General features: G+C 43.3%; 1 gene segment (V, D, J or C); it reads right to left on the reverse strand.

Moving 5' to 3' along the window:
- Nucleotides 1-10,289: 10,289 nt before the first annotated feature.
- On the reverse strand, nucleotides 10,290-10,770 carry LOC128110387 (Ig heavy chain V region 23-like). The segment is given in 2 exon segments: nucleotides 10,290-10,624; nucleotides 10,708-10,770. Coding segments are annotated over 2 exon segments (381 nt in total).
- Nucleotides 10,771-12,980: the final 2,210 nt, after the last annotated feature.

Consider the following 12,980-nt stretch of genomic DNA (forward strand, 5'->3'; position numbering starts at 1 on the left):
GCCAGATATAGGCGTGAAAACCTGAGAGACCAGGGAAATAGGGAAAGCCACAGCTAACCTCAAATCACCAACTCTGCAGCTTCCAAAGATGAACTACTTCCTGTCTACCCACACCTATATGCCTTTCTATTCTGTTCTCCTATTTGCTCTCTCAGCCCAACAACATCACTTCCTCTTCCTGCCCAGCTCTGTCACATCCTGTCTGTCTGTACAGACCTCCAGAGCTCTATGGATGGTGCCGGGATTAAAGGTGTGTATCACAATGCCTGGTTCTGTTCCCTGTGTGGCCTTGAACTCACAGAGATCCAGACAGATCCCTGCCTCCAAGTGGTAGGATTAAAAGCATGTGCTACCATTGCCTGACTTCTATATAGTGGCTGGCTTTTTCCTCTGATCTCCAGGCAAGTTTTATTGGGGGACACAGTATATTGAGGGACACAATACATCACCACAGCACATTGTCCAGAAGGTCATCATCCTATCACCATAGGAGGTACTGCATCTTTGAGGCAGATAGGATGAGCATCTGCCTCTTGCACCCTTGGTCAATCTAGGTTCATCCATGGGTATGTCAGAGTTCTGAGGAACAGACAGGCTGTCTTCTGAATCTCAGCAGAGGGGGAAACTCTCTAAACCATGAAGGAAAATCTACTCACTGTTTAACAATTCCTTATGCAAAAGGACTGTCAGTATTGGAAGCAAGGCACAGAGGCAAGACAAGATACAATTGAGCTGATGGTGAAATTTGGCATTGTTGATAGTATATCCAATAATACTGTTTTAAAACAAATATTCTGAGCATATCTTACCCAGAATGCACTTGTCAACTTGTTAGTCATGGTATCACAATACACCTGGGCCTGGATTCTCCCAGCTTTTTCTGGAACATATGAGGGGGAACAAATACTCCCTTACCCCCAACTTCATTTGTTTTTAAAACTAATGGCTGGTTCCATGCTTCCTCAGCTTGTGATCCTGGTACTCACAGCTGTGGTGGTATTGTGTTTCCCAAAATATTGTGCACCCTAATAAACTTATCTGGGGTCAGAAACAGAACAGCCACTAGATACAGAGGCTAGAAAATGGTGGCACTCACACCTTTAATCCTAGCATTCCAGAGACAGAAATCCCTCAGGATCTCTGTGAGTTCAAGGCCGCATTGGAAACAGTCAGGCATGGTGACTCACGCCTTTAATCCCAGAAAGCAGCCTTTAATCCCAGGGAGTGGTGGTAGAAAGCAGAAAGGTTTATAAGGTGTGAGGACCAGAAACTAGAAGCATTTGCCTGGTTAAGCATTTGCCTAGTTAAGCATTTGACTGGTTAAGCATTCAGGCTTCTTTTTGCAGTTCAGCTGAGAGCCATTGGGATGAGGACACAGAGGCCTCCAGTCTGAGGAGAAGAGACCAGCTAAGGATCCAGCGAGGTGAGATAGCTGTGGCTTGTTCTGTCTCTCTGATCTACCAGCATTCACCCCAATAACTGGCCTCGGGTTTGATTTTATTAATAAGACTCTCTAAGATTCCTGCTACACACAGCAGAGTCAAATCTTTCCTGAGTAATGCTCTGCATTTTGTTCTGTTCAGAGTATGTTCTGTATTTAAATGTGTACATCAGAATTGAAGACAGACTTGTTTAGAGATTTATTTATTTCAAAGATTAGTAGAGTTTATGCCTGTATACAGGAATCCTGGGAAATGTGATCTATGATTTGAAGTCACCAGACATAGAGTATTTTAACTCCTTGTGTCCCTTTGCTGCTTCTGCTGTTGACCTGGAGCTCCCTGTGTGCTCAGTGCCCCCTGCTGGACTTGAACACCTTGTTGGGAGGTTTGTGTCTTAGCTTACAATTCCTTCCTCTCTGTGTAAAACAGTAGTTCCTGGCAGTGTCTTCATGTCTCAGACTGTTCATGTGCAGGTCAATGGGTTCTTAGAATTGTCTCTGGAGATGGCAAATTGGTCCTTCACAGACTCTGCGTAGTATCTTGCACTTCCATCATGTTTTATAGTTGCTACCCACTCCAGCCCCTTCCCTGGGGCTTGACGAAACCAGTGCATCCAGTGATCACTGAAGGTGAATCCAGAGGCTGCACAGGAGAGTGTAATGGACCCTCCAGACAGTGCCAAACCGCCCTGAGATACTATCAGCTGCACCTCACATTGGACTCCTGAAAACAGAGAACCATAGTCAGAAATCTGTCACATATATCCATTATCCCTCTTACACAAACAGAATGTCTTCCCTGTAAATTACCTTTTATAATAGCAACAATAAAATCCCATATAAGCCCAATTACATGATGAGTGGTCTGTGTTTAGTGCTGATCACTGAATGGGAAGACCTGGACGAAATCATGAAGTTGTTCTATACATGTTTTCTGGTTAAAGTTTCACCACACTTTATCTATTTCATATTTTTGTACACAAGACATGCATTATATGTATTAATGTGGTCTACTTTTAAAAAACATACAATTTAAAAGGCATCACACACTGTCACATTTCTGGATGAAGCTCAGGTCTGGCGTGTCATTCCAGGGCCTGGGTTTGTGCTTCTTGGTGCTGGACACCTGAGACAGCTCTTGGTCAGAGTCAGACATGTCTGGTGAAGTTTCAATGTCCCCCTCACTGTGATGGGGACACTTTTGATTTTGTTTCATTCTAGTGGTTCCTGAAAGTATGGATACATGTTTTATTTTCAGAAAATGTGCTTGATAGGAGACAGCTACACATTTGTAGTCTCACATGCTAAGCCTCCATACACAGGGAACCTTGTTTAACCACCAGCACAGTCACAGAAGTGAACACACATCTCACCCTGAACACATCCACAGGCGGGAGATGACAACTCCTTGTGACTTTAGTTTTCACTGCCCTGGTGATTAGAGAAATTGACCCTCTGCTATGACTTTGTTGATTCACAGTCTGGTCTCCGTAAAAATATCTTATATTCTTTCACCTGATTTGAATCAGTATTCTTATTATCTGGTTGTTCTGGTCTTTTATATAATGTAGAACTTATCACCTTTACTAGGAATGGTGCTCCCAGGGAAAGAACCAATAGAATGTATAAACATCAACACATATATGCAATTTTACTTTATATCTGATGGCTATCTGCCCACTGGCTTCCCACTAGAGATATAGAGAACCTGGTAGCAGCTCAGTTTTTGACACTTAATGCCTGAAAGATTCCAAATCAGTGATGACAATCTTATTGTTTTAATCAAAATAGTCAGATTTTAGCCATGTTATCAATGGCATTATTTCTGTCACTGACATTCAGTGTTTGTATAGCCAAAGTGCATGTATATGCGTTCTCCTAACTAACAAAACCAAAAAAGCATACATAGCCAGAAATGATAGGATTCAGACATGTCAGAGTTATAATAGACACGAGAAGTCCTAATTGGACCTTCCTGCCTCTAACAAGAAAAAGTGATGTCTCTCTCTCTCTCCTCTCTCTCTCGTGTGTGTGTGTGTGTGTGTGTGTGTGTTTGTGAGGGGGATCATTATGCACCATACACAGATGTCCATTCAGTGTCAGTTGGCGTCAAAATAGAACTTGACACAAAGACAGTTCAACTTCATGAAATAGGGTAATGAACACACAGAGCTTTGGATAACATGAACTAGTCTCTTATATTCCCAGTTTGTAATACTACTGCTTTGGCCCCAATGTTACCTGAGCAGGAGCCCAAAATGTTTCCAAAGTTTGCATACTCCACACCCTGAGGACTCCACAGCATGACATGCAGCTACATCTCTACATCTAAAACAATAACAATTTTGGTTATTTCTACCAAAAGCAATTCAGGATTAAACTTCCTCATCATAAATAAATACATAAAACTAGATTTAGGAGGAAAGGTAAGGTGGCTCCCCATGATTCTATGGTGACAACTTCCACTGAAGTTCTTGGGGTGTTAGGTACATCAAACTGAGTTTTGAAAGGGGTTTTTGTTTACCCTGATATTTTTGATTGTATTTCACTGGACAAATCATATTATCGTGTATTCCCAGCTACTCCACCAACAGTTCTAGTCTCTTATATTTAATATTAATATGTTGCCAGAGCCTGTTATCTTTTGTTTCAAAAGAAGAGCATGTGAATGGAGACGGTCACTGATAAAGAACTAGTCAAGGTATTGTGTACAATAGGGGGATCCTGAATCAGCATCATTTCATTCTCTAATGTGCTTTTGAAAGGTTGACAAAGACCCTATAAGACTGTAAAATGACAGACAAAGGGACACTCGATGACTATTTCTGAGCAAGTCTCCAGGCTAATCTTCTCTGTCATCTCAGTCCCAGGGCAACTTCCTGCTCCTCCAGGGTTTCTGACACACTCAGGATGTGGGTTACAACACTGTGTCTCATGCAAGTAATAGACTGCAGAGTCCTTAGAGGTCAGGCTGCTGAGCTCCATGTAGGCTGTGCTGGAGGATTTATCTACAGTCAGTGTGGCCTTGCCCTGGAACTTCTGAGTGTAGTAAGTATTACCATTCCAAGGATAAATGTATCCAATCCAGTCCATGTCCTGTCCAGGCCTCTGCTTCACTCATAACATAGTGTAGTCAGTGAAGGTGTAGCCAGAAGCCTTGCAGGACATCTTCACTGAGTCCCCAGGCCTCTTCAGCTCAGCCCCAGGCTGCTGCAGCTGGACCTGGGAGTGGACACCTGTGGAGAGAAAGGCTGAGTGGATGCCATTGTCACCTGAGTACATGGCCCCTCCTCAAGTCTGGAAATTGGAAACCCCTTACCTGTAGCTACTGCCACAAGAAAGAGGATCCAGCTCCCCTGCAGGTTGGTATATCATGACTTACACCGAACTTACACTATTTATACACTTTTTAAAAAATATTTTTATTTTATAATTAACTTAATTTCACATAACAGCCACGGATTCCCCTGTCCTCCCTCCTCCCACCCCACCCCACCCGCTTCCCCCCCAAATCCACCCCCCATTCCCACCTCCTCCAAGGCAAGGTCTTCCCTGGGGAGTCAGCCCAGCCTAGTAGACTCAGCCCAGGCAGGTCCAGTCCCCTCCTCCCTACACCAAGGCTGAGCAAAGTGTCTCAGCATAGGCCCTAGGTTCCAGAAAGCCAGCTCATGCACTAAGGACAGGTACCGGCTCCACTGTCTGGGTGCCTCCCAAACAGTTCAAGCTAATCGACTGTCTTACTTATCCAGAAGGCCTGGTCCAGTTCCATGGGGGCTCCTCAGCCATTGGTTCACAGTTCATGTGTTTCCACTAGTTTGACTATTTGTCCCTGTGCTTTTTCTAATCATGGTCTCAATATCTCTTGCTCATACAATCCCTCTTCTCTGTTGCCTATTGGACTCCCAAAGCTCCATCTGGTGTTTGGCTGTGGATCTTTGCATCTGCTTCCACCAGTCACTGGATGAGAGTTCTATCATGACAGCCAGGGTGTTTGGTCATCCGATCACCAGAACAGGTCAGCTCAGACACTCTCTCGACCATTGCCAGTAGTCTACAGTGGAGGTGTCTTTGTGGATTTCTGGGGACCTCTCTATCACTCTGCTTCTTCCTCTTCCCCTGGGTTCTTCATTCATCATAGTATCTCCCTCTCTGTTCTCCCACTCTGCTCCTGATCCAGCTGGGACCTCCCGCTCCCCTAAGCTCTCTTTCCCCCCGACACTTGCCCTCCATTACCCTCTCCCACCCCCAGTTTGCTCATGTAGATCTCATCCATTTCTCTGTCTTTGGGTGATCCCTGTGTCTTTCTTATGGTCCTCTTTATTAGGTAGCCTCTGTAGCAGGAATCTTAAAAGTTCTTATTAATAAAATCAAGCCTGAGGCCAGTTATTGGGGTGAATACTGGAAGATCAGAGAGACAGAACAAGCCACAGCTAACTTCACCTGGCCAGCTTCTCCGCTGGTCTTGTTTCCTCAGACTGGAAGCCTCTTCCCAATGGCTCCCAGCTGAACTGCTGCTTGAAAGCCTGAAGCTTAACCAGCTAAAAGCTTAACCAGCCAAATGCTTCTAGTTTCTGGTCTTCACGCCTTATATATCTTTCCTTTCTACCATCACTCCCTGGGATTAAAGGCTCACTTCTTGGGATTAAAGGCGTGTGTCATTATGCATGGCTGTTTCCAGTGTGGCCTTGAACTCACAGAGATCCAGAGGGATTTCTACCTCTTGAATGCTAGGATTAAAGATGTGAGTTCCACCATTTTCTAGCCTCTGTATCTAGTGGCTGTTCTGTTTTTGACCCCAGATAAGTTTATTAGGGTGCACAATATTTTGGGGAACATAATACCACCACAAGCCTCCCTGGAGTTGTGACAGATAAGGATCTATTTGCAGTCTTCTACATGTTGACATCCAGTTATGCCAGCACCATTTGTTGAAGATGCTTTCTTTTTTCCATTGTATAATTTTGGCTTCTTTGTCAAAAATCATATGTTCATAAGTGTGCAGATTAATGTCAGGATCTTCAGTTCTGTTCCATTTGTCCACATGTCGGTTTTTATGCCAGTACCAAGCTTTTTTTTTGTTACTGTAGCTCTATAGTAAGTAGAGCTTGAAGTCAGGGATTGTGATGCCTCCAGAGGTTGTTTTATTATACAGGATTTTTTTTTGGCTATCCTGGGTTTTTTGTTTTTCCATATGAAATTGAGTATTGTTCTTTCCAGGTCTGTGAGGAATTGTGTTGGGAATTTGATGGGAATTGCATTGAATCTGTAGATTGCTTTTGGTAAGATTGCCATTTTTACTATGTTAATCCTACCTATCCATGAGCATGGGAGATCTTTCCATTTTCTGACATCTTCCTCAATTTCTTTCTTCAGGGTCTTAAAGTTCTTGTCATACAGGTCCTTAACTTGTTTACTTAGAGTTACCCCACATTCTAATAAGTGTATGTAAATCAGATTGCTCACAATAAACTTGTCACAGCTTCGGTTATGCTCTGGCCACTCCATTCTGGCCTGGCTAAAATTCAGTACTCAATGACCATAATCAGGAAACTCTGGCTTGTTAAGTAAGTGCTGGTGCTTACAAGATTTGTATCAACTGTACTCCTATCATTATTGAAGAATCATTTGCCCAAATCCTAGCAGAAAAAGGTCATTTCACATTCACAAGATACTGCTCATACCTTTATTTCTTTTCTTCAGTATACCTGGGAGATATTGAGAAGTTAATCTAGAGACTCTTGGTGTCCAAAGTGTGCCCATCCTGCAGGTTCACTGTGGTCCTCTTAGGTCACTGGTTGTCATGTGGGCTGACATTCACCCTGGCATTAGGAAAGAGACTGTGGATCCCTTGGTTTTCACCTTCATACTGTGCTGTTTGATGAATTATGTTTGTCTTGATAACAGTAATCCATATTCTATAGTCTGTTTGTTTTCCAAAATTTCTTTACCCATAGCTGAGGTCTCTAAAATAGTAGCCATAGAAGGCTCTGGCCTGGATCAGTAGATTCCCTTTTCCTTTTACAAATACCTGAAATCTATAATCCAACTGAACCAACACCAAACATCACTTCTCCCAATGATGCTTCTCTAACTCTTAGGTGAAACCTTCCAGCTTTCCTACTTTTCACAGCAAAAAAAGGCACTCCTATACATTAGGTCAATAATTTTAAACACTCAAAGCAGTAAAGGAACTGTCTGTGAGTTCTAAAAGGTGAAGAGTAATCTAGAGCCTCCACTCTAGGGCTCTGCTCTCATGTCCCTCCATCTCTCCAGTCCTGTCCCCTCCCTAGGACATGACTCTCTATAATGATTTGGGATGAGTCTCAGTATGAATAACCTTGAAATTGTTTCTCTCTGAGACAAGATTGTCAGGCCCTAGTTTTTTCAATAGAGGAATTCATTCTACTATGAGATAAACTTTATTCATGGGGATTGAGAGGACCTTTGAACTGGGTCATTTCTGTTATTGTAGCATTCCCAGGAGAGTGACAGATTCTAGGAACTAACTGAAATTCTGCATGTCATATCTTGTAATCTTCTAAGCAAGGGTTCTAACTGACACAGGAGATGGTCTCCTGGGCCTTGTATGTGGTTAAATGAGAGGAATAAACTGTGAGTAGAGTCAGGAAACACTCTTGATGGCCTCTCTGCACCTGCTCCTCAGGTTTTGCACAAATAATTATTTGGTTTTCCTTTCTGCTGTCCCATGGTAATAAAATATTTAGCAGTTTTATTGATCATATGAATGTGATGTCATTTGAAAATCATAATATCCAATATTGGACTATGTCCCTCTGTGTTTACTTTGACAGGACATGATCTCCAACTGATTAATCTCATTCTCATGTAGGGATTGCTCTGAAATGTTTGTAGACTGTTTTATGCCCTCTCAACAATCCCGTACAGGTCAGAAAGGTTGTCCTAGGAATTTTCTGTTACTGTGATCCATCAGGGCAGCAAAAAGATGGAGTTCTGTGGGGGATGGAAGCTTTGGCTGTCCTTGAGAAATCCAGCCTGTCCCCATAGAAGTCAGCCCTATGAACCTTGCATGGGTTCAGTCAGTTCACATCTAACAACAACCCAACATTCATACCAAGTTCAATCTTTCTGTTGATGGTTCTCCAGAATTCACAGATAAGGGAGCCCCTCTTTCCTTTCTATTCTGGCTCTGTGGTTTATAGTTGAAAAAGAGAATTCACAATGGTGTTGACATTTTATGCTGCAAAGGGGACAGCAGGAGGACACAAGGCCTTGGAAGACGAGGCATTTCTTTTCACCTTTACCTGTTGTAGGAGACACTTCCTGAGTCTCATGTGATCTGCTGGGAAAATCTCAGAGGATACTGAAGGATGATGAACTGTGAGAATAAATTCCAGGAGGAAAATAAACATACTGATAGGAAGACAGGCATCCCAACTCTCAACCTGAGGATGCTCACGTATGTTCTCAGAGGAGCCAGTCAGATGGGGAACAAATTGGATTTTCTAGTCACAGGGTCTTGTTTATACAACTTGTTCACTTGATCTGAGTTAAAAAATGTTTAAACCAGAGAATCCCACTTTGTCATTGTTCTTGTTCTTGTTGTTTTAATAAAAATAGTCAGATTGTAGCCAAGCTATCAATGACAGTATTATTTCTGTTCCTGATATTCAGCATTTGTACAGCTAAGGTGTATGTGCACTCTCCTAATTAAAAGAAAACAAAAACGAAAGAGGATTCTTAGACAGAAATGATTGGATTCAGACATGTCAAAGTTAAAATAGAGCAAAGAATCAAGAGAAGTCTTAAGTGGTCCTTGCTGCCTCTAAAAACAGAAAAATTGCGTGTGGAGCAGGGAGGGGTATTGGGTACCATGCATTTATGTCCAGTCAATGTCAATCAATGTCAATCTAGAACTTGTGTCAAAGGCAATCCAATTGCAGTAAACAGGAGAATGAGTACACAGGGCTCCTGATGACATGAACAGGCCTCTTACATTTCCAGTTTGAAATCCTACTGCTCCAGCCCCAAAATTATCTGAGCAGGAGCCCAAAGTAGCGAACTCCACACCCTGAGTACTCCAGTGTGACATTCAGCTCCATCCATAACACTAAAATAATAAGAAATTTGATTACTACTACCCAAAGCAATTCAATTAGAATTACCTATAAATAAGTGTAGAAAATTAGGTTTATTAAGAAAGGTAAAGTGGCCGGGCGGTGGTGGTGCACTCCTTTAATCCCAGCACTCGGGAGGCAGAGCCACGGGGAGCTCTGTGAGTTCGAGGCCAGCCTGGGCTACCAAGTGAGTTCCAGGAGAGGCGCAAAGCTACACAGAGAAACCCTGTCTTGAAAAACCAAAAAAAAAAAAAAGAAAGGTAAAGTGACTCCCCACAAATCTACAGGGACAACTTCCAACAAAGTATTTGGTGTGGTGTTGGGTACATCAAACTGAGTTTTAGAAGGGGTTTTTGTTTGCCCTGATATTGTTTATTTTATTGTACTGTCCAAATTCATATAATAGTTTATTCCCGGCTACACCAGCAAAAGTTCCAGTCTCTTAGATTTCAAAGATATTTATTTTATAATGTATTGACATGACTTTTCTTTATTTTTGTTTCATTAAAGAAGCATGTCAATGGAGGTGATCACTGATAAAGATCCAGTCAAGGTATGGTGTATTGCAGGGGACATCTTGAATCGACATCACTTAATTCTCAGAAAAGTTGACAAAGGCACTATAGGACTGTGAGGAAAAGGCAGGCAAAGGGACACTGAGATTGATTGTTTCTGAGTAAATCTGCAGCCTAATTTTCTCTGTCATCTCAGTCCCAGGGCAGTTTCCTGCTCCCCCAGGGTTTCTGACACACTCAGGATGTGGGTTGTAACACTGTGTCTTGTCTTGCACAGTAATAGACCGCAGAGTCCTCAGAGGTCAGGCTGCTGAGCTCCATGTAGGCTGTGCTGGAGGATTTATCTACAGTCAGTTTGGCCTTGCCCTGGAACTTCTGATTGTAGCTAGTACCACCACTTCCACCACCAATCCATCCAATCCACTCCAGGCCCTGTCCAGGCCTCTGCTTCACCCAGTGCATATAGTAGCTGGTGAAGGTGTAGCCTGAAGCCTTGCAGGAGAGCTTCACTGAGGCTTCAGGCCTCCGCAACTCAGCCCCAGACTGCTGCAGCTGGACCTGGGAGTGGACACCTGTGGAAAGAAAGGCAGAGTGGATGTCTCTGTCATAGGAGTGTATGGCCCCTCCTCAAGTCTTGAATTTGGGAGCCCCTTACATGTAGCTGCTGCCACCAGAAAGAGGATGATCCACCTCTGATCCATAGTGAGGACCTTGTGTGCTCAGTGACTGTGGAGTTGACGCTGATTATATGCTGCTGTTTGATGTGGACATCCCCGTTTTACCAGTATAGACTCACATGATTTGAATATTCATGAGGCAGGGTGCTTCTTAGATAAGGACCTAGTCCATTTAGAGAAGAAAGAGGTAGAGGAATCCTAGTTCAGACAGCAGGATGCTGAGGTGTCAATTCTCATCCTGTCTGAGGAAGTATCCCTCCCTGAGAACTATGTAGATTCTGTGGATATAACATTAAGGCCTATTCACTCAATTTAAAAATCGAATCCCAACCTGAGATATTTGGTCCCCTTGATGACAAAATTGGTTCACAGGTCGTGGTAATAATTATGCTGGAAGTTTCAAAAACTCCTAAATTAGGAGTACTTGCAATTTCTTTCATATGCAAGCAATTGATATTTGCTTTTCCAGCAGGTTAGCTCTGTGTGTGTGTGTGTGTGTGTGTGTGTGTGTGTGTGTGTGTGTGTGTGTGTGTTTTATCCTTTTCTTTTTTGTGTATTTGTTTGCTGTCTCTATAATTTTCTGTAGTTGAGTGGTAAGGATATAGGAAGGATCAGGAAGGAATTGGGCAGTAAAACCATGATCTGAAAACATTATCTGAAAAAAAATTAAATATCCAAATTAAATAAATCTTAATAAAACAAATAAGAAAATAAAAATGTGTGCAATGTTTAACAAAGATTTTTTTTACTGTGTTTGAAAATTGGAGGCTTACAAAGGAACTGCAAAAGGTGCTGTTGTGGTAATAGACTTTTATTTTTTATCATTTATGAATAGTTTTTTTTCATTTTTCTTTATTAAGAAATTTTCTAATCACTGAACATACACCCACAGATCCACCCTCTTCCCACCCCCCAACCTTCTCTCCCAAGCCACCCCTCATCCCCACATCCCCTAAATCAAGGTCTCCAGAGTCAGCAGAGCCCAGCACACTGAGCCTAGGCAGGTCCAAGCCCCTTTCCACTGCATCAAGGCTGTGCAAGGCGTCACAGCACAGGCACCGGATTCCAAGAAGCCTGCTCATGCACCAGGGACAGATCCTGATCCCCTTGCCTGGGTGCCCCCCAAACAGTTCGAGCCAAACAACCATCTTCCGTATCCAGAGGGCCTAGTCCAGTCCCATGGGGGCTCCACAGCCACCAGTCCACAGTTCATGGGCTTCCACTAGTGTGGCCAGTCATCTCTGCACATCCTCCCATCATGATCTCGACGTCCCTCACCTGCAGAATCCCTCCTCTCTCTCATCAATTGGATTCCCGGAGCTCAGCCTGGTGCCTGGCCGTGGATCTCTGCATCTGCCTCCATCAGTCACTGGACAAAGGCCCTATGATGACACCTAGGTTATTCGCTAGACCAGAGTAGACCAGTCCAGGGAAGGTATGGCCAGACTGCAACCCACACCTCCAGAGAGGCTAGCTAATAGGGAAAGACGCTAGGAGGGACACATGGTAATAAACTTTTAAAACGAGTCCACAGAGGCTGATGAGTCCCCTAAGCTCCTCATCTCATTTCTCTCCTGCTGATTTTTGGCTCCCATGTGCCCCCTGCTGATCCTGAGATCCCCTACAAGTTAGTGTGTCATGACTTACCCTCAAGTTTCACTGTCTCTTGTGAGCAGTAACACATCCGTGCTACTTCAGTTCTCGCAGAGCTCAGCTGAAGCGGAAAATGGTTCTTGTTTTTCTGGAGATACTGAACATGTGTGTCAGAGATTGATTTGAGGTTATGCCTCTATTGTTACTAATACTCCTCTCAATACCAGGGTCTTCCCTGGTGGCGCTTGGATCCGGCTCTTTCACTACCCACTGTTATTACAGAGAAGCTACAAAGAATTAGGGTATGCTAAATCACTGTATCTAGGAAAAGTAAGCATCTTGTTTTTGCTAGATCAATTGCATTTTGAAGGGGATCATGGAGCTGGCCTGGTCTAGCTACCTTGAGAAGCACCCGTGATAGCTTTTCAGGTTTGAGTTCGTGGCTCCTGAGGCTCTGTGTGCTTTTCAGTTCCTGAGGAACTGAGGCACTCCCTCAGGCAGTGGAGCTTTCAGTATACCTTTGTTTCTCTGTGTTCCCTAGAAGTCTACAAGCATATAAAAGCATGACAGGATAATTGGTCTTTTAAACCCTGTATAACTTGCAAATGTCACTGTATCCTGGCAACTACCACTGTATTGATCTGGGCAACTGACATTT

The sequence above is a fragment of the Peromyscus californicus genome, unplaced genomic scaffold (assembly GCF_007827085.1).
Source record: "Peromyscus californicus insignis strain IS unplaced genomic scaffold, ASM782708v3 Scaffold_15__1_contigs__length_86483966, whole genome shotgun sequence".
NCBI lineage: Eukaryota > Metazoa > Chordata > Mammalia > Rodentia > Cricetidae > Peromyscus > Peromyscus californicus.